General features: G+C 45.3%; 5 protein-coding genes and 2 long non-coding RNA genes across 8 annotated transcripts; 5 read left to right on the top strand and 2 right to left on the bottom strand.

Moving 5' to 3' along the window:
• Positions 1–67: 67 nt before the first annotated feature.
• On the top strand, positions 68–4,873 carry LOC136190035 (uncharacterized). Its single transcript, XR_010670504.1, has 11 exons — positions 68–247; positions 311–387; positions 441–500; positions 557–2,883; positions 2,935–3,002; positions 3,049–3,098; positions 3,145–3,217; positions 3,271–3,418; positions 3,470–3,571; positions 3,628–4,184; positions 4,241–4,873. It is a non-coding gene; the product is annotated as an uncharacterized lncRNA (long non-coding RNA).
• Positions 4,874–5,165: 292 nt separating this feature from the next.
• On the top strand, positions 5,166–6,769 carry LOC136189907 (magnesium transporter NIPA2-like). Its single transcript, XM_065977957.1, has 4 exons — positions 5,166–5,423; positions 5,473–5,529; positions 5,580–5,831; positions 5,884–6,769. The coding sequence occupies exons 1-4, from the start codon at positions 5,258–5,260 to the stop codon at positions 6,579–6,581; spliced, it is 1,173 nt and encodes a 390-aa protein (XP_065834029.1). The 5' UTR covers positions 5,166–5,257; the 3' UTR covers positions 6,582–6,769.
• LOC136189971 (leucine-rich repeat-containing protein 51-like) lies at positions 6,612–7,726 on the bottom strand. The gene is made up of 4 exons (XM_065978043.1): positions 7,600–7,726; positions 7,493–7,545; positions 7,235–7,444; positions 6,612–7,184 (listed from the first exon to the last, which is right to left on the bottom strand). The coding sequence occupies exons 1-4, from the start codon at positions 7,715–7,717 to the stop codon at positions 6,915–6,917; spliced, it is 651 nt and encodes a 216-aa protein (XP_065834115.1). The 5' UTR covers positions 7,718–7,726; the 3' UTR covers positions 6,612–6,914.
• A 99-nt stretch (positions 7,727–7,825) lies between these two features.
• Positions 7,826–8,785, top strand: LOC136189257 (uncharacterized). The gene is made up of 3 exons (XR_010670370.1): positions 7,826–8,125; positions 8,191–8,276; positions 8,329–8,785. It is a non-coding gene; the product is annotated as an uncharacterized lncRNA (long non-coding RNA).
• Positions 8,786–9,744: 959 nt separating this feature from the next.
• Positions 9,745–10,768, top strand: LOC136189243 (ragulator complex protein LAMTOR1-like). 2 transcript variants are annotated; one of them, XM_065977155.1, is made up of 5 exons: positions 9,745–9,888; positions 9,971–10,012; positions 10,078–10,211; positions 10,259–10,336; positions 10,413–10,768. In XM_065977155.1, the coding sequence occupies exons 1-5, from the start codon at positions 9,847–9,849 to the stop codon at positions 10,627–10,629; spliced, it is 513 nt and encodes a 170-aa protein (XP_065833227.1). In that variant the 5' UTR covers positions 9,745–9,846; the 3' UTR covers positions 10,630–10,768. The 2 variants fall into 2 exon arrangements, with proteins under 2 accessions (XP_065833227.1, XP_065833234.1); XM_065977162.1 differs by having other exon boundaries at positions 9,746–9,888; positions 9,971–10,035; positions 10,122–10,211.
• Positions 10,769–10,782: 14 nt separating this feature from the next.
• On the bottom strand, positions 10,783–11,954 carry LOC136189233 (E3 ubiquitin ligase RNF121-like). Its single transcript, XM_065977143.1, has 5 exons — positions 11,891–11,954; positions 11,708–11,840; positions 11,498–11,652; positions 11,218–11,446; positions 10,783–11,167 (listed from the first exon to the last, which is right to left on the bottom strand). Exons 1-5 carry the CDS (start codon positions 11,932–11,934, stop codon positions 10,826–10,828), a joined length of 903 nt encoding a protein of 300 aa, XP_065833215.1. The 5' UTR covers positions 11,935–11,954; the 3' UTR covers positions 10,783–10,825.
• A 33-nt stretch (positions 11,955–11,987) lies between these two features.
• On the top strand, positions 11,988–17,129 carry LOC136188724 (N-alpha-acetyltransferase 15, NatA auxiliary subunit-like). The gene is made up of 23 exons (XM_065976501.1): positions 11,988–12,100; positions 12,199–12,283; positions 12,337–12,441; positions 12,501–12,589; positions 12,644–12,712; positions 12,763–12,897; positions 12,955–13,099; positions 13,167–13,286; positions 13,350–13,552; positions 13,615–13,687; positions 13,753–13,919; positions 13,976–14,128; positions 14,178–14,306; positions 14,365–14,444; positions 14,505–14,574; positions 14,634–14,697; positions 14,746–14,865; positions 15,119–15,186; positions 15,242–15,350; positions 15,406–15,504; positions 15,557–15,703; positions 15,766–15,863; positions 15,933–17,129. Exons 1-23 carry the CDS (start codon positions 12,044–12,046, stop codon positions 16,185–16,187), a joined length of 2,640 nt encoding a protein of 879 aa, XP_065832573.1. The 5' UTR covers positions 11,988–12,043; the 3' UTR covers positions 16,188–17,129.
• The last annotated feature ends 740 nt before the right edge of the window (positions 17,130–17,869 follow it).

The following is a 17,869-nucleotide window of genomic DNA, read 5'->3' as shown; positions in this document are numbered from 1 at the left end:
GAGTGTACACAAACACTGTTGCACGTGAATTCACACCATCTCTGATTCGTTCATATCGCAGACCTCTCGATCTGAGCGTCATTCTCGGCTGAAGCGCGGACCGGAACGAATGGTCCGTCCGCGCAGGGACCACGCAACAACGCTACTTCCTCGGCGGGGCAGCCGAGAAAAGGGCGCTTACCGCCGCGAGGCGGGCGCCTTCGAAGCAAACGATGAAAAAAGCGGGCCGGGACAGCGGAGCCGACCGGTAAGTGAGCTAGATCGCGATATTTTTCCTTGCTAATTGCGCGCTCGATCTTCTCTCTTGCAGTGTGTCCCAGCAGTCTTTTGCGAAAGACTGCGCCCCGCGACAAATCGAGGAAGAACGAGCGCGTGGCGAGCGCGCTGGTAAGTCTCGCGTATTTCCCTCCACTGATCCCCGAGTAGTAGTTCCTTCGTAGGTCGTTGCGCAGTGCGAATGACCGGCACGCTGGACTCCGCATCTTCGTCGCTCGTCGCTGGTAAGGTCATCGCCCACGTCATTAGAGGTGTAAAATTAAGTCTCGTGTTTCGACAGCTGTCAAACTCTGGGCACGCGGCCGAAGCGGAAGTAGACGAAGATGACGTAGACGAAGAGGTAGCAAGGGAAGGCTCGTCATAATAAGGTTTTGTACGTAATGTACGGGTCCCGGTGGTGTAGGCGTACTAATAAGGGCGGGGTTCTCTGTCACAGTCACATCTAAGCGGATGGCAGGTTGCCGCTGTCGGAGGGCCCGAGTCTAGCGCACAGGGGGCGGGAGGGGGCTCGTGTGTCTGACGGCGGCGGTTAACAGCGTGATGCTTAATCCTTCACACTCTTACCACATGTACGCCTATGAAATATATATTTGACCCCGCACGCATGTACGCCTCCGTGAAATAGTTTTGTAGATTTTATACTAATATCAATATCAAAAATCGATATTAAATACAACTAATCAAAATCAATCAATTATGTGCGTGGCAGAGAACGTAGTGGGGATTGCATTATTGATCTGCGCCGGCGCGCAGCTACCCTTGCGTATGCATAACTACGATAGTCATGCACGGGTCCACGCATCCCTTGCATTAAGGTTTAGGGCGGCTGTCAGTAGGTAGGGCGGTTCCCAATTTGCTCTTAGGTGAGAGAGCAGGAGATAGGTTATAGTGTAGTTAGGCCTGATCCTTAACATGTAGCTGGCAGCCGCCACCCACATTAGACCATTTTCAATGGATTTCTGAGGTAATCTAGGTTGATTAGAATATAGGAATTTCTAGGTCAATGGATTGCGAGGTACTCTAGGTTTTAATTATTTAAACCACATAGTTAATCCGTCTTTTAGCGTAGATAGGTTTAGGTCAATGGATTACGAGGTACTCTAGGTTTTAACTGTTTAAACCACATGAATAATCCGTCTTTTAGCGTAGATAGGTTTAGTCAATGGATTACGAGGTACTCTAGGTTTTTAACTGTTTAAACTGCATGAATAATCCGTCTTTTAGCGTAGATAGGTTTAGGTCAATGGATTTACGAGGTACTTTAGGTTTTAATTAAACCACACAATTAATCCGTCTTTTAGGTCAATGGATTTACGAGGTACTGTAATTGTTTAATTAAACCACACAAAAATCCGTCTTTTAGATCAATGGATTTACGAGGTACACTAGGTTTTAATTAAACCACGTAGGTAATCCGTCTTTTAGGTCAATGGATTATTTATCGGTACTCTATTGTCTAAACCACATACCTAATCCGTCTTTTAGCGTAGATAGTCAATGGATTACGAGGTATTCTGGGTTTTAATTGTTTAAAGTGGAGAGATAATTTGTATTTTAGGTCAATGAATTTTTAATTGTTTAAACCACATATGTGATCCGTCTTTTAGGTCAATGGATTTCCAAGGTACTCTAAGTCTTCATTGTTTAATTATTTAAACCACATAGCTAATCCGTCTTTTAGGAAATTAGCTGTACTACAGTGTATGTGGCGTATTTTTGTGTTTGTTCTGTGTTGGGGAGCAAGGGGTTGAGGTACTGTTAGCGGTAGTTCACGACGGTATTAGTAAGGGGGGAAAGGCGGTACACTTTCCAGCTACTGTAATACGTTTAATAATAAATTGCCTCTATAACTTAGTTAGCGGGGTAAACGGGGTACGGTATAGATAACAGGTAGTTTTTCGGCACGGTGTGATGCAGGGGTGCACCCATTCCCTTCCCTGGCGGTGCGATCCACGGTGGGTACTTGTACTTAATCGTAGACCGGTCTGCGTACGTATGGTGCACGGTGCACCAATTCCCTTCCCCGGCGGTGTACGATATACACGGTGGGTTTGTTTCCCTTTCCCCGGCGGTGGGTACTGGTAGTTTTCGTAATTAATTAATTATTTAATTAATACGATATGGTGCACGGTGCGCCAATTCCCTTTCCCGGTGGTACAACGAGGTGAATGGGCTTGTTTGTTTTCCTTTCCCCGGTGGGTACGGTAATGATAATTTTTTTCAGCACGTTCGCTCTTTCCCCGTATGTTGGTTCCCTTTCCCTGTCTATTTTAAAGCAGATCTCTTCTCAATGAGGATATATTTAGTGAGGCTAGGGCAATGGAAGGTGAAGGTAATCTAGTTTGGTTAGCAGGTACTGTAATATGGCCTAGTTTATTTAGATAATGTAGTGTACTCTAATTTAATTAATTAATTAATTAATTAATTAATAGCAAATTTTGTTTCTTTATTTATTTACCATGTTGCTTTCGTAGAGGCTAAAGCCGACGTTGCAACGAGCTCTGCCTCGGAAGGCCTTAGCCTCGTACCCAGGCTCTATCTCCTTTACGGAACAAAGAAAGAGCCCTGGGTACGAGGCTAAGAATAATCTGTCAAGGTTCAACTGGGGTAACAATCTAAATTTTATTGTAATGAATAAAGTATTTACTACTATTGCAGTGTGGAATTTTGGCGTGAGCGCGACCGCATCAAGAAGAAGACAAAGACTTCCGTACAACGGTCGTTAGGTAATTAACAGCGTTTAACTAATTTTAGTAATTAATTTTTGCTTAGTGTGGTTTTTGAGCCCACCGATGGCTATTGCTGTCATACAGCAGATGCAGGTAAGTACATTCAGTTTTTGTACTTGGTCCCAATGTTCTCCCCTAGATAATTGTCTGCGTATGACAGACCGTCAATCCCGGTGAGAATCGCTATTTTTGCAGTCTCACTAGGCTGTGACGTAAGTATTGCTATACTTCACATCACTTATCAAAAAAAAACTTTCAATTTAAGATGAATAATTAATTGATGAAGCGCAAGGCGGAGACGCAAAGGCCTGGCGCATTTACTGCCACTATCCTGGTAAGGATACTAATGGGACTGAGCGCGCGCTGCTCAAAAGCCTTCTGACGTCAGACGGTAAAAATGCCGTCTTTGCCAGGTATTTAAATAAGCCAATAATTCCTCACACTTATTAATATATTTCTTGTAGTTGCCCATGCCCCGCCAAGAAGACGGATCAAGGAAAGGGATCAAGGACATCCCAGGAGATGGCCGGCTGCAACGCGACTCCATCTCCCCTGGAACCTTGCAAGTACTGTACCTGGGGATTGGATTTACATTCAAATATACTATGCGCTTTTTCATTAGAAAACTACGGCTCACTGTAGGAAGACTCCCTTTAAATTTTCAGGTACGATCATCGAGCAATTAAAATAAAGGGGAGAAGGGACCTTGTTAATTACAATTAATTAATTAATTAATTAATTTTTCTAATTATAATAATTTTAATAATTTAAAGCGGGAGGAAGCTAGGAAGCAGGAAGCTAAGGTAGATAGGAAGCTAGCAGACCACTAGGATAGATAGAAATCAGGATCTAGATAGGCAGAAGGATAGAAAAGCTTAGAGTCCACGGGGATACCAATAATAATAAAATTATTACAGTACAGCTAGATTTATATAAACTCGTTCGACATTACTACTATAAATCCTCCTACGCGACTATACTGTAAATCGGCCTTACGGCCTTACGTTTCCGTGTTTATAACGATTTTTTGTTTTTTTCGGGTTTCAATAATCAAAAACTCGTGATCCGGAAGTTGCAATAAGAGCAAAAGCAACGGAGACTGTGACGGCAAGGGCAACCACAACAGGGGCGGCGGCGGCACTGGCAAATGACGGTAGATTGGGAAGGCAAATGATCTACGTAAGTCTTAGATATAGCATTTAGACCAAGGGGTTAATTAATATTAATTCTTTTAGAATGAACGTCAAATGGACGAATCACTAGTATCATATCTTTATTTAATTAATTTTGTAAATATTTGTGTACTTTTTATTGTATTTTACCTTGTGTCGGAAGTAGCGTGATCGCGAAATTGTTCTTTTGACTTCCTTTTTGTAGTAGCTTTTTCGGAAAAGATTGACTTGCATGTGATTTTCTCTTTCTGAATGTATAGAATGCCAATTTCGTGCTGAAGTGATGACTTTCCAGATCAAACCCAAGCGACGTCAAAATCGAACAGAAGTGAGAATGAGTCACATATCTCGAATTAAGAATGCACGCCTTGGGAAGAGAAACGAAAAGATAGCCATCGAGCGAGAGAAGATTCGCGGCAGTTTGCAACATTTTCCCGCGCTTTTCCGAATCTCCCTCGAAATTGATCACCAAATTCAAAACGACGACGTCAAAATAACCGTCCACTTCTTCGTTCATCGTGAGAAAATCGCGTTCCACTATAGCCCTCTTTTGGGGCGGTGGATGAAGATCGATCGACGTGCAGTCGATCCATTTTTTTTCCTTTTGATAATTCAGTTCTAATGCACCGACGTCGAGTAGTCTTAGTTTGCCTTCTCTCTTCTTTTCTGCTGTAAATTCTCTTTTCAAATAATTTTTAACCCATTTCGACGAGTCGAAATTTTGTTTTCGCTTTCTTCCGCGTTCTGATGCGTTCTGATACTCTTTTATGCCACCCAGTTCTTCTAATTCTTTTTTCAGATTAGTCAAACTGCTGTCCTCCTCTTCTCCGCGCAAACGATCCATTTCTTTATGAACAGTATGAAATCTAGCTATCAGGTGACTGTCGACGTGAGATCTCTTGCTGCAAACGTCCGTAACCGGTCGACTTTTGCTCTTTCGCTTCCTCTTCCTTCTTTTCTCGTCCATCGTCTATCCGGGACAGCTTTCCCCTGACGTCATTTTAGAGTTGGCTTTGTTGAGTTCGTTCGCTTCCAGAGAGTCTTTCCGTCGCACACGAACGCCCGAAAGGCTCCTATTAGATGACCGCAAACACAACGATGCCCCCGACGATCTCGCCCACGTCGAACAGAGACTTCTGGATCGGTCTTAGCCTCGCTCTAAGTTCAACCATCTTCATCGGCGTGAGTTTCATCGTCAAAAAGAAGGGCCTACTACGAGTATCACGCAACGCAACCAACAGAGCGGGTAAAAAAAACAAACGAGGCGGAAGTATAACGAAAGAGTCCATTTATAGGAAGCGGAGGCTTTGCCTATCTAAGAGAATGGCTATGGTGGACGGGAATGACAACGAGTGAGCCCCCCTTTACCCTTTTCCCAACGCCCCCAGACGTTTTCCTACAGTGATCGTCGGCGAAGTGGCGAACTTTTCGGCGTACGCTTTCGCGCCGGCGATTCTCGTCACGCCACTGGGCGCGCTGAGCGTGATCGTGAGCGCCGTTCTCGCGTCGATACTTCTCAAGGAGCGCTTGAATTTGTACGGAAAGATCGGCTGTCTGCTCTGCCTTCTCGGCTCGACGATGATCGTCATTAGCGCGCCCGAGGAACAGACCGTCGATAAATTGCAGAAAATCGCCGATCAAATTCAAAATCCGGGTTCGAAAAAATTTAATTTAATTAAAAATTTTAATTGATTATTTTTGTTTAGTTTTCATTGTTTACGCTGTCGGTGCTCTCGTCTTCTCGCTCGTACTCATCTTTCACTACGGTCCAAAACACGGGAAAGATAATTTGCTAATATATATAACCATCTGTTCTCTAATCGGTTCCCTATCCGTGATGTTCTGCAAGGGACTAGGCGTGGCGATCAAGGAGACGTTGTCCAATAATCCGAGCGATCACAGCCAAGTGTCCAATCCGCTCACGTGGCTCTTTCTCTGCGGCGTCGTCGCTTGCGCCGTGACGCAGATGAATTACCTGAATAAGGCGTTGGACATTTTTAATACGTCCATGGTGACGCCCATCTATTACGTCATGTTTACCACGTTCACCATTATCGCGTCGGCGATTCTGTTTCAGGAGTGGAGCAAGTTGGACGCGAAGAAGTTTCTCGGGTTGTTGTGCGGCTTTGGGATCATTATCCTTGGCGTGTTCATGCTGCACGCGTTCAAGGATTTTAATATTGGGTTTTGGGACTTGCCTTATTTTCAGAAGCTCGTCGCCAAGGAACCGTCGCCTCCAACCGGAATGGACGACCTTCTTATGACGCGTCTGGAAGAGAACAACGATGCAGATGGGAACGATGATACAAAGGGAAACGGAAATGATGATGATGATGATGAAGATGACGAAGAGGTTGACGAAAGAGCCGCGTTGCAGCCCAATGGAAGAACCGCACATTTATAGTTTGTTAGTTATCTTTTCTTTGTGCAGCGGGGTGTGTACTATAATAGGCGTTGGGGAAGGGAAAAACGTGTATCATTTATGCACAATTTATTCGTCCCTTTTATAATGGAATGCTTCCTGAAAAAAATATGCCCGGGATTAGTAGCAATACTTATTATACAGTATATATATACATCATTACAACCCTGTGGAAATATTTGTATTTATGTGCAATGCTCCTTGAGAAAGAGATCTCTACAGGATGCGTCTATCAAACAATTTATTATATGTATGCATATCATGAAAACGTAATGCAGTGTAGGAAGGGGGGAATGCCCATGTGACTACTTTTCTCTAGGCTTTGCTTGTCTTCATTAGGAGGCGTCTTGATGCTGTGGCTCTATCTGATTTCGTGATTCCGCTGAAATCGAACGTTTTCAGTTGGGGAACGGTGGCGACGACGTATTGCTTGTACGCTTCGCGATTTCCCGTTTCGATTGGATTTCCGTGGAGAGTGAGTGATTTGAGTTTTGGAAGTTGACTCAGTTTATCCACTTCAAGTATTTTGTCGATTTCGTTTCCATGCAAATACAAGACTTTGAGCTCAGTCAATTCAACAAAAACCTTCACGAAGATAAACTACGATTAATATATTCTAAAATTATTAATCTTACAGGATCAATAGTTTTGAGACGATTGAAGGAGAGATCAACCCAAGAGAGACATTCAGGTTGGCAGAGAATGGTAGAGGTGACTTCAAAAAATCCCACTATTTCTGTTAGAGCGTTGTTATTCAACCGCAAGGCGTTTGTCTTATATTTTTTCACGACTGCTTGCGCGTGCGCAGCCGGTTCTCTTTCTTCGGTACTTTTCGCCACTTCTACCTAAATTCGTTCGACTAGACTAGCGAAAGGCTTTGGGAAAAAGACTACGTTTGTGATTGAGTGTGGTTTTGGACCGTTTCGCGGCTCCTCTTCGGTCAAATCTTCAATTCGTTACCATGGAGACAAGAAGATAGCAAAACACTAGCGTGGCGTACCCGCGATATGGCACAAGTCTTTAAAAGAATAGTCCAATGGAGTGGTCGTTGTCGTGTTCGTTGAATCGACAACAGAGCGAACGGCAACCTTTCCTCCTTTCTTTGGCGATTGAGACATTTGCTTTTCTTCCGCGCACGCTAACGGAGTGCGTGACGTTATGTGACGTCGACGTTTGCGTGCGCACAGACAACGAAAGCAAAATTCGTTTTTTGAACCGATCAATGCAACCAATAGCACAGCACAAGACAATGACAACACAAGAAACACATGCAAAGCACAGGTTCTCCCAGGCCGGCGCGGCGCGAGCTACTGTGCTCTATCGGCCCCCAGCTTCACAACTTTTTGAACAGTCAAGCCGACAAGACGTTTCGGTTTCTTCAGGGTTAGTACATATTCCGTCTCCGCAAAACGTGTCTGGAGCGGCATCCGGATCATATCGCCAGGCGCGGCAAAGCGCTCGCCTCCCGCGACGGACTCTACCGCAACAACCTTTAAAGCAGCCTTGCCATGCCCAGCATAGACCCGGTATGTCTAGTATGCCAAGGGCCACTTTGTTGCATCTTTTTTCACAAGCCTCTTGCTTTTTACAGCTTGAGCATGGGAAAGTTGAGCCCCTAAACCCACCACCGGTAGGTTTGCCGCAGTTACCACAGTAGTATTCATCAGATCCTCCTTGGTAAGTGCGACTATCGCAGCTTGTATCGGGATCGTTGCAGTTGTTACAGCAGACGTACCAATGAATCCTGGATACTCCTCCTAGGCGGTACCTGGTGCACGTTGATGCACATATCAACCCAAGGCCAAGCGCCCAGACGGCATAGCCGAGAAGCAATGCGCCGCGTTTAGGACATCCAAATGGTAGCATCATGAGGACGTTTTGGCACTGTTCCAATGGAGAAGACTCTAAAGGAGAATAATTGAAGTAATCAAATTGCACCTACCAGCACACGTCAATGACTTTGGTTGGATTTTTTACAAAGCGTAATGATTTGGCGCTGCAGAATTTATCAAAAGTGCGCAGACATAGAAAGTCAAAATGGTAGCACGTCTTTATTTCAAGTTGAGTGTGTGCCCTACTCCTCTTCTGGTGAGGCACCTCGAACTTTCACTGCGCAAATGCAAGATTCATTGAATCGCGCCACAGTTAATTCCCTCAGCTGCTTGTTAAGTTTTAGTTTTTGTCTGCAGTACGTCGCACGGCGATGAAACTAAATTATTGAGCGATGATGTACACCTGCTAGTCAATAGTGCATCAAATCAGCATTCCAGACAACAAGGAACATGAAAAGTATAAAAAACGGACACAAAAAAGCCATGCAAAGCGCGAGTGTGATGTCATCAGTTCTCCTGTGCGGTCTCATGTGAAGAGTAAAAGGAGAGTGATTATGAGATGACTGAGAAGTATAGCTTTAGAGACGAACTGGTGTGACGACGTGCCCCAGTTGCCATTAGGGCCATTTCCTGTGTTGCTTTCACCATTTGAACCACTCTGGCTACAACAGTCAAGTGAGCACGTTTCAGGCGTTTCGTCAGCTTGACATATTCCGTCTCCGCAAAACGTGTCTGGAGCGGCATCTCGCCTCCTTCGATTGACGCTACCACAACAATTTTCAAAGCAGCCTTCCCACCCCCAGCACAGACCCGGCGTCGTCAGTACGCCCCGAAGTATGCTGTTGCATTTGCTCTCACAAGCTCCTTGCTTTGAACAGCTTGAGCATGAGAAAGTCGAGCCCTTAATCCCACCACCGGAATAGACGCCGCAGCTGCCACAATAGGATCCTGAAGATCCTCCTTGGTAAGTGTGACCGTCACAGCTTTGATCCCAATCGTAGCAGTTGTTGCAGCAGACGTACCAGTGAACGTTGGATGATCCACCTAGATACCTTTCGGTGCACGTTGACGCATTCGTACCCGTTATCAATGCAAGGCTAAGCGCGCAGGCCGCGTACAAAAGTCCGAGTGGTAGCATGATGTTTGGCACTGTTGTTGGCACCGTTCCAATGGGGACTTTTTTCGAATTTATCTTAGCGTGCGCAACGTTTGTCCACAACCTTATTCACAGCCTATTATGAACCATTGCTTCTGCGGTGATTTTTTTGTAGTTGATTAGACAACGACTCCATCTCCATTTTAGTCTGTTTTTGCCGGAGATTTTCTTTCCACCGTGGCTGCCACGCGCGTTAGGTGGAAACACTCGTGATCGCGACTGTGATCGCGTGACCTCACTGACCTCGAAGTTGTCTAAAATGGGCAATTGCTGCGACGGAGGTGATCAAGTCGATCCTTCGGTACGAAATCACGATACTGCCATAGTCATCTTCGTAGAATCCTAAACTGGGGTCCCTCGAAACGAAAACGCGTTTCCTTTAGGAAGCGGAACCGAATGAAAAGTCAAAGCTAATGAGAAATCCCGTAACTCCACAATCGCCAACCAGGCAAGTATCGTAGAACGCGAGTGATTGCATTTTTGAGTGTAGGAAAAATCGCGTCCACGTGACTCCCCTCAATCCCCCTCCGGTAGAGAGGAATTCGACGGGCCATCCACATCGTCTCTCACCCGATCAACCGACGAACAATCAGCCCTCAGTCGAATACTCCATCAAACGGCAACGTAAGAAAAAATCAATAATTCAATATAATTTTATCCCAGTGTTCCAGTAATGTGATTGACGTGACAACGGTCGAACCACACAGCATAGAACAGCAAGAATACATGGACAAAACTAGACAATACAGGTCCGTTTTTAAAAAGAATGGAAGGGGGGAGGGGCTCTCCTATCTCCATAGCAACATTCTAATTTAATTAAATTAGGAGTCGCGTCTCTTCCTTGACGGGTCGTCTCCATTATGGTCAAGCCGTTCGATTACCAGAAACGAATATGTCTCCATATGAAGTGCTCATCAAACCCGTGGTCTCTCCATCCGACGTCAAATTCATTGAAGGCGCGGCGACCTGCGCGAGCGAAGCGGTATCAAAGATCGAAGTGAAGCACACAGAACCTTTAGTTGTACCTTTTGGTATGGCCTAGTCCTTATTGCTGACCCCTCCCCCTTTGACTTTCCTACTAGTAGGGTGGGGGAGAAAGGGAGGGAGGAACTTTGCGCACACGCTAGTAAACACAAAGTCTGCAAAAAACGACTCGAAAAAAATACAATTATGTATCCGAAGATTCGCATTAGAGTCAAGGCAACGTCTAATTTTTATTTAATTTCTATTAATTATTATTAGTCGAGGCCTATGAGGTAATTGGCTAGTCGAGATGCCGTGAAAATGACGGGAAGCCAGACGATGATATAGCGTAAAAAGTCGAGTAGCGATGCGTATTGCACGTGAGTTCGTTCCCAGGGATTGGAGAACATGAGCTTCAAGTCGACCTTCTCCTTGCAGTAGGGACACGTCTGCTTCTTTCCCACCATGCACCAGCCTCGTATGCAGAATTCGTGGAACAAATGCCGGCAATTCAACTTGTAGCACTTCTCGCCTTCTGTCGTATTCATTTCTTGACCGCAAATAGCGCACACGTCGATCAACGCGGATTTCACTGGCAACCCGGAAGCACTGACATACTGCCAATAGAGATTATATATTTATAGGTACTGTAGTCTATTTTTATTACCCCTATTTTGACTGCTATTAATTCCGTGCAGACTTCTGCTATGTCTCGTCCAAGCACGCCGAAATAGAGTCCATAGAATATTACAGTCGTACCCAGTTCCATTAAGGAATCAGGAGCCACGTGAGCAAGGTGGCCTCCTCCTATTAGCAAAGTCATAATGAAGAGATATCCTATGAGAACAAGAGCGTAGCACAATTTGTAGACAAATAGAAACCAACGATAAACCAGCCTAAATAAATAAATAAATAAATAATTTAATATGTAGGTGTGTTTCTACTACCTTGGCGTTGTTGCTGTCATTGGATTTCTAGTGGCTCTGAATATGATATAGAGCGTTGCTATGCTAAAGAGGGTCCACGCGCTCGTCATTCTCCACCACCCCAAATTGACGACAAAAATAAATGGAATGAGCCACAATCCAACTAACGTTACACTCTAGTAAATAATTAATTAATTTTTTATCCGCCCCCAGATTTATCGTTAGACTTGCATGATATGACTTTGGATGCTTGTTTTTCCATAGAACGAGCACAATTTGAACGATGATCATAATCATAAAGAAAATGATCGTCATTTCTGCGTGCATTTCTTCGTGTCCCTTGTGTTTCTCCATAAATTCATTTCTTTTTCAGGCAAACTGACTATAAAATGTCGTCAAGAGCAGCTCCTTTACCTTCGTTTCATCGCTTCGCGCTGCTCTTCCAAGCGAGACGCCATTTCTTCGACGAACCTACCGCGCGTTACGACAAAAAGCGACGTCTGCGCATGCTCAGACGCTGCACATGTTCTTCGTCGGTTCTCTCCCAAAAGCGACTTCGCCCTAGCCATGTCACAATCCCAACCGTTGCCGCCGAAAGAGCACGGGATATTCAAGCGTATCCTGGTGAGTTTCCGGCTCTCCATCGAACGCGGAGCCGTTTCCTCGCCTGCCGGTCGTCGCGCGAGGCGCCTATTCACCCGAATTTTCCGCTTTCTGCTTAGAAATGCTACGAGCAGAAGCAGTACAAGAGCGGTCTCAAGTTCGCCAAGCAGATCTTGACCAATCCAAAATTTCACGATCATGGAGGTGAGCGTGTGGGCGTGGCAGTTTCGTCGAACGAGCGCGATCCGATTTCGCAGAGACTCTGGCCATGAGAGGACTGACGTACAACGCAATGGGTCGAAAAGAGGAAGCGTACGAAGAAGTGAAGCGCGGACTCAAAAACGACATCAAAAGTCACATATGTACGGGAGGGGATCGTTTCTTGACGTTGCCATGGCGACGACATGATTGACGAACGTAGGCTGGCATGTGTACGGGGTTCTGCAGAGAGCCGATAAGAAGTACGATGAAGCCATCAAGTGCTACAGAAACGCACTCAAATTGGATCCAGTGAGATCCTTCAGCTTTTTGGTGTGACGGATTTTTTATTTATTGATTGTACAGGATAATCTTCAAATTTTGAGAGACCTGTCGCTGCTGCAAATTCAGATGAGAGATCTGGAAGGATTCAAAGTATGACGCAAAACAATAAAAATTATATTTATTGAATTATATGTTATTAGGAGACGCGATACCGTCTTCTGCAGTTGAAACCGTCTCAACGAAACGGCTGGCTTGGCTACGCCATATCCTATCATCTCCTGAAGGATCACACGATGGCGGCCGCAATTATTTCTCAATATCGTCAATGCACTTCGGTTGGCTTGGGACGTCTCTTATTAATTATTTATTATTATTATTGCTCTTTTGTTTAGGAGCGCGTTGCATACGAAAATGGTGAATTGGCCTTATTTGAGAATTATCTCCACTGCGAAGCCGGTCAACACCAAGTGGCCCTGGATCACCTCGAAGCAAACGACTCCGTTATCTTGGACAGGCTGTCTTATCATGAGACATGGGGTAAAGATATTTATATATTTATTTATGTGCTCTCTCTAGTAGTAGTCCATTTTTTTATTGAGTGTAGCAAAACTGTTGGAGGCTTTAGGCAAACGAGAACAAGCAGCGTCAATCTATCAAATTCTTTTAACGAGAAATCCAGAAAATCGAGCGTATTACGCTGCAGTAGAGAGAACGACACTTCCGGGTATATTGAATAATTCATAATAACAATATGTACCGATTGAGAGTACAGTGTCCGTTGCTTTAGCAACGGAAGAGGACCGCCTCGCCATTTACGACGACGTAGCAAGACGGCGTCCCTACGCTTCGCTTCCCAAACGCCTAGTCTTAGATTTCCTTACAGGAGATCGCCTTCGAGAGAGACTCGCCGCCTACATGAGAAAATACTTTCTCAAGGGTTTCGCGCCTCTATTCAATTTACTCAGAGGTCTCTACTCAGACAAAGAAAAGGTCGGAGGGGGAGGGAGTGTGATTTGATTGTTAGTCAATAGCGATTAATTAATCGCGTTTAGGTGCAACTCATTGGAGATTTGGTCGAAGGCTATCTCGAATGCCATGCCCAATGCGGAAAGTTTGACGTCAACGGTAACAAGTCACACAACGAATTATTTATTTATTTTATTTATTTATTTATTTATTTATTTATCTAGATGAAGACGAGGCTCCTCCTTCCGTGGAAATTTGGATGCTCGTCTATATGGCTCATCACTATAGTTACACGCACGACATCGAAAGGGCGCTACAGTGCGTCAATCGTGCTATCGAGCACACGCCCACGCTGGTGGAGCTCTACATGCTCAAGGGAAAAATCTACAAGGTAATCAATTATTGATTTATGTTGTGAGAGTTTCAATAGTCACGTGGTGTGTTTAGCGTGCTGGCAATTATTTGCAAGCGGCTGAGTGGGTCGACGAGGGTCGGCTGTTGGACACAGCCGATCGATATGTGAATTGCCTGTGCGCGAAGTATTTAATCCGATCCGATCAAATAAAGAGGGCGGAGGAAATTTGCGAGAATTTTACTCGAGTGCGATTGTAGATTAGAAATCGATTGATTAATTGATTAGGATATTTAGGACGGAGCTTGTGCCGAGGAGAATCTAAACGAAATGCAATGCATGTGGTTTCAAACGGAATGTGCTCTTAGCTATCAAAAACAAGGAAAATGGGGCGAAGCGTTGAGGAAGTGTCATCAAATAGAGAGAGTAAGACGAGATTTTGACATCAGCGTGTTTTCTCGAAATTTCACATGTCTGTTCTTAGCATTTCGTCGACATGATTGAAGATCAATTCGATTTTCATTCGTACTGCTTGCGCAAAATGACGCTGCGGACATACGTCGGGTAAATTAGATGAATTAGATCGATTTTATTTATTCATTTATATGGAATAATTCTGCGCAGTCTTCTGCGTTTGGAGGATAACCTTAGAAGTCATCCGTTTTATTTTAAAACAGCCAAACTGGCGATTGAAGTAAGGAGGGCGGCGATATTTAATTTGGGGCGAGAGGGGGAAAGAGAGAACGATGTTAGATTTACTTGCACCTGTACGAGCATCCGCACACTAGCAGCGCTGGAGAAGCGGGACTGGCTGGAGGTACAGTACCAATTCTAAGGCGGATAGGGAGTCACGGGCTCTGTGTAGCTGAAATGACTGAAGCGGAGAAGAAGAAGATACGAAATAAGGAAAGAAAGGCGAAGAAGAGAGCACAGAAAGAAGACGCTGCCGCTGCTGCTGCCGCCGCCGCTGCGGCTCAGAAGAAAGGTATGTCGCAATTAGGTACCAGTACAGAGTAAGATTTTTTTTATTTAACCAAAATAATGGCGCACAGCACACTAGTCTTGGGGCCTGTGAGGCCTGTGATCTCGCTTGCATTAGATAGAGCAGAGGCTCAGACATTAGATAGACGGGAGGTTGATTTCTTTATGGTGGTTTTTGCAAAACATGCATGTGCGGAATTCCAACTCTCTCCTTAGACTATAGACAGACATAGTACTTCTTTACCCTCCCTTTTTAGATTCGTCTTCGGGGAAAAATTCGGAGGCTGACAAGGAGACGATTTTGCGAGCAGAGGACTTAGTTCGGGTACGTTACCAATTTTTATTCATTAACATTTATTGACTCTCTCTGTGTCTCGCAGACGTCTCAGCCTCTTGAAGAGGCGATCAAGTTTTTGAAGCCCCTTCAACAGATGGCCGCAGGCCGAATAGAAACACATTTGTTAGCGTATAGAATTTACAGCAAAAAACGTAAGACCCGGCCGCCCCAACTCGCTCATTCCAATACGTTGCCGTGGAAACGTAGGCAAATTCCTCATGATGCTTCTATCGGTGAAAAAAGCAACAGCTATCGATGCAAATCATCCCGAATTGCACGAACACGTCGTCGATTTTGCTTTAGCAGGTACCAAAAAAAAACGAGTTGAGTTGCCTGAAATTTCTGAGTCTGGTTTTAGTGAATAATTCGTCGAACGATCTAAACGACGTCATTCGACGAATCGTCGACGAAGAGCTGCTCCTTCTTTTGGATTCAAAGGACGTGGCGACGTTCAATCGGCTATATTTGGAGCGAAACGCCACCTCTCTTCGTCATCTAATATCAGGTAGGGAAGCCTCGCGACACGAAAACTTTATTTTTGACGACGAGACGCCCTTTTTGAGATAGGATCTAAAGTCCTGTGTCGATTAAAGCCAGACGAAACGCAGTCTTCTCTGGCTCTGGTAACCAATTTGTCTGACGATTTGGAAGACAGACGCGCTGACGTAAATTAGCAAACGAAGAATCTCTACGATTCAGGATCCATTGGGGTTTCTCTCTCTTTCTCTCTCTAGACGTGCTCGTCTGTCTTAGAGGCGCTCCTATCCGGCGCGTTTGGAGTTTGTCCCGAAACGGTCGCTTCGTACAAGGCTGCCTGTCACAAGCTCTTTCCCCACGCCGGTGCGTTTAGCTCGGAGGAGAAAGACGCGAAGGTCGGTGACGACGCGGTGGCGGCGGCGGGAACGGAAGAAGAGATTCAAGTCGCTACCGCTCCTGCTGAAAATAGTTTGCGCGATGAGGCGGTCGCCGCCGCCGCCGCCACAGACTAACGTTACTAAGCGAATAGGGGGGAATTGAATGATTTTATTATTACTACGTTGTGACGCATTTAGAAGGAAGTCTTCTCGTGCACTCTTTCGCAGTTTTCTGGGCTAGTATCATCGTTCCACTGGGGGAGGGGGACGACGGATGTTTTTGCAGATCTAATAGATGATCCTTTCTTAGCCACAGCAACCTGTCACAAACGGAAGTCTATTTCCAAGCCAGTAAATTAGTTGCTCTTTTTTAGTACTTCGCGGCAAGGGCGATAAAAGCGCTGAGCCAAGCTTGCTTTCTCATTTCGATTCGACCAGCTTACAGTACACCTATTTCACCGTGATGGCGAGTCTGTTCCTGTTTTTGTCTCTCTTTCTCGTTGCAGTGGACCAGAGTGAAGGTTCGGCAGCAAAACATCCGCTGTCCTTGACTAACTACTTCGGCGATCCGAAGACGGTAGCTAAAAACATCAATGGAATGCTGGACGCTGCCGAATCGCAGCCTCAGGCTGAATCTCGAGTCAGGGTAGCTCGATGGGCGACCGAAGCCCCGACGAAATTGGTTGATAAATTTGACATGGTCGTAGCCGTGGTCAACGGAGGCGGCAACAGGCAATCCAAAATCGAAGACATTGCCGAGATTCTGAACAAAAAGAGCTGCTGTGCTATCTCAAATTCTTGTGTACGAGAAGACGCGTGCACCCATTTCTATTGGGAACCTGTGTCTATGAATCTCCAGTGCATTCCCGGCAGGTGCGATTACAACTTCGCTACGTCAGTGTGTCGCTGCATTGGCGTCCATCCCTTCAAACACTGACATTATCTTTTTGTCGTTGAGCATTGTCGCTAAGCATTGTCGTAGCTGACTTGTCGAGTAACAGTGCTGATTGCGTAGTGCACTCCACTTTTTTCTTTTCTCAAGGCACGTGTTGTGTTGTACTGTAGAATAATAGAACATCCGGGAAAACGATAAAACCAGCGTGTCCGCCGTTTCAGTTCTCCCTGCGTTCCTCGGAACCGAAACGTCCTGGAGAAACAGATGCCAGCCATGACGCCGCCGTCACGGTGACGTTCTCAAGCTTCATGGCATGCAAACAGACTCGCTCTCGGAGTCGTCTCTCGACGCAGCTAGACGATCACCGTTCAAGTGAAGATTTTATAAGGTTTTATTTCACGATCCGTCACTACAGTAGCAGTGCTGGCGCAAATTAGACGACTCCGGTTAGCTGTAGCTCGATCTCCCAGCCTATAGCCTCGTTCCCCAGGCCCTTAATTCTAGCTCCCTTGTCTCCCATATATTCACGAGAGGGAGACAAGGTAGAAGGGCGGAGTACTTTGGCTTTTGTTGCGAAATTGAGACACAAAACTGAGACTGCCAGCCGGCCAGTGGCTCTTCCTTGACTCTCTGATGCCCACGAACAATTTAATTTGAGATAGCTAGGCGTGCCGTGATCGTAAAGTAACAAAACAAGAATCGCTACAGGTCTAATCCATTATAATTGAGCTTTTTTTGTCTCGAAGTCGGGCGCGGCACCGGTTAATTAATTTGGAGCCCGAGTCTAGCTGGCCGACTTCTCATTTTGAAAGATTTCTCTGTTTCAATAGAAATCTAATTGACTATCCTTCTAAGTGTCTGGTCTCTCTTGGCCATATTCTCGCACATCCGCAGCGAAACCTGATACACGAACATCGTCTAT

Source organism: Oscarella lobularis, chromosome 1 (assembly GCF_947507565.1).
Source record: "Oscarella lobularis chromosome 1, ooOscLobu1.1, whole genome shotgun sequence".
NCBI classification, from domain to species: domain Eukaryota; kingdom Metazoa; phylum Porifera; class Homoscleromorpha; order Homosclerophorida; family Oscarellidae; genus Oscarella; species Oscarella lobularis.
This window is presented reverse-complemented; position numbering and strand designations above follow the sequence as displayed.

Bases quoted from the DNA above. Each gene is read 5' to 3' on its own strand.
- LOC136189907 (XM_065977957.1), top strand. From the start codon at position 5,258: ATGACCGCAAACACAACGATGCCCCCGACGATCTCGCCCACGTCGAAC. The intron at 5,530-5,579 runs GTGAGCCCCCCT...GTTTTCCTACAG, and splicing joins GTGGACGGGAATGACAACGA to TGATCGTCGGCGAAGTGGCG. The intron at 5,832-5,883 runs GTTCGAAAAAAT...ATTTTTGTTTAG, and splicing joins CGATCAAATTCAAAATCCGG to TTTTCATTGTTTACGCTGTC.
- LOC136189971 (XM_065978043.1), bottom strand. From the start codon at position 7,717: ATGTCTCAATCGCCAAAGAAAGGAGGAAAGGTTGCCGTTCGCTCTGTT. The intron at 7,546-7,599 runs GTACGCCACGCT...AACGAATTGAAG, and splicing joins AGACTTGTGCCATATCGCGG to ATTTGACCGAAGAGGAGCCG. The intron at 7,185-7,234 runs GTAAGATTAATA...ATCTTCGTGAAG, and splicing joins GTCTCAAAACTATTGATCCT to GTTTTTGTTGAATTGACTGA.
- LOC136189243 (XM_065977155.1), top strand. From the start codon at position 9,847: ATGGGCAATTGCTGCGACGGAGGTGATCAAGTCGATCCTTCG. The intron at 9,889-9,970 runs GTACGAAATCAC...CGTTTCCTTTAG, and splicing joins GTGATCAAGTCGATCCTTCG to GAAGCGGAACCGAATGAAAA. The intron at 10,013-10,077 runs GTAACTCCACAA...TTTTGAGTGTAG, and splicing joins CAAAGCTAATGAGAAATCCC to GAAAAATCGCGTCCACGTGA.
- LOC136189233 (XM_065977143.1), bottom strand. From the start codon at position 11,934: ATGGCGTCTCGCTTGGAAGAGCAGCGCGAAGCGATGAAACGAAG. The intron at 11,841-11,890 runs GTAAAGGAGCTG...TGCCTGAAAAAG, and splicing joins CGCGAAGCGATGAAACGAAG to AAATGAATTTATGGAGAAAC. The intron at 11,447-11,497 runs GTAGTAGAAACA...TTATTTATTTAG, and splicing joins ATGACAGCAACAACGCCAAG to GCTGGTTTATCGTTGGTTTC.
- LOC136188724 (XM_065976501.1), top strand. From the start codon at position 12,044: ATGTCACAATCCCAACCGTTGCCGCCGAAAGAGCACGGGATATTCAAG. The intron at 13,688-13,752 runs GTAACAAGTCAC...TTATTTATCTAG, and splicing joins CGGAAAGTTTGACGTCAACG to ATGAAGACGAGGCTCCTCCT. The intron at 14,866-15,118 runs GTATGTCGCAAT...CTCCCTTTTTAG, and splicing joins CGCTGCGGCTCAGAAGAAAG to ATTCGTCTTCGGGGAAAAAT.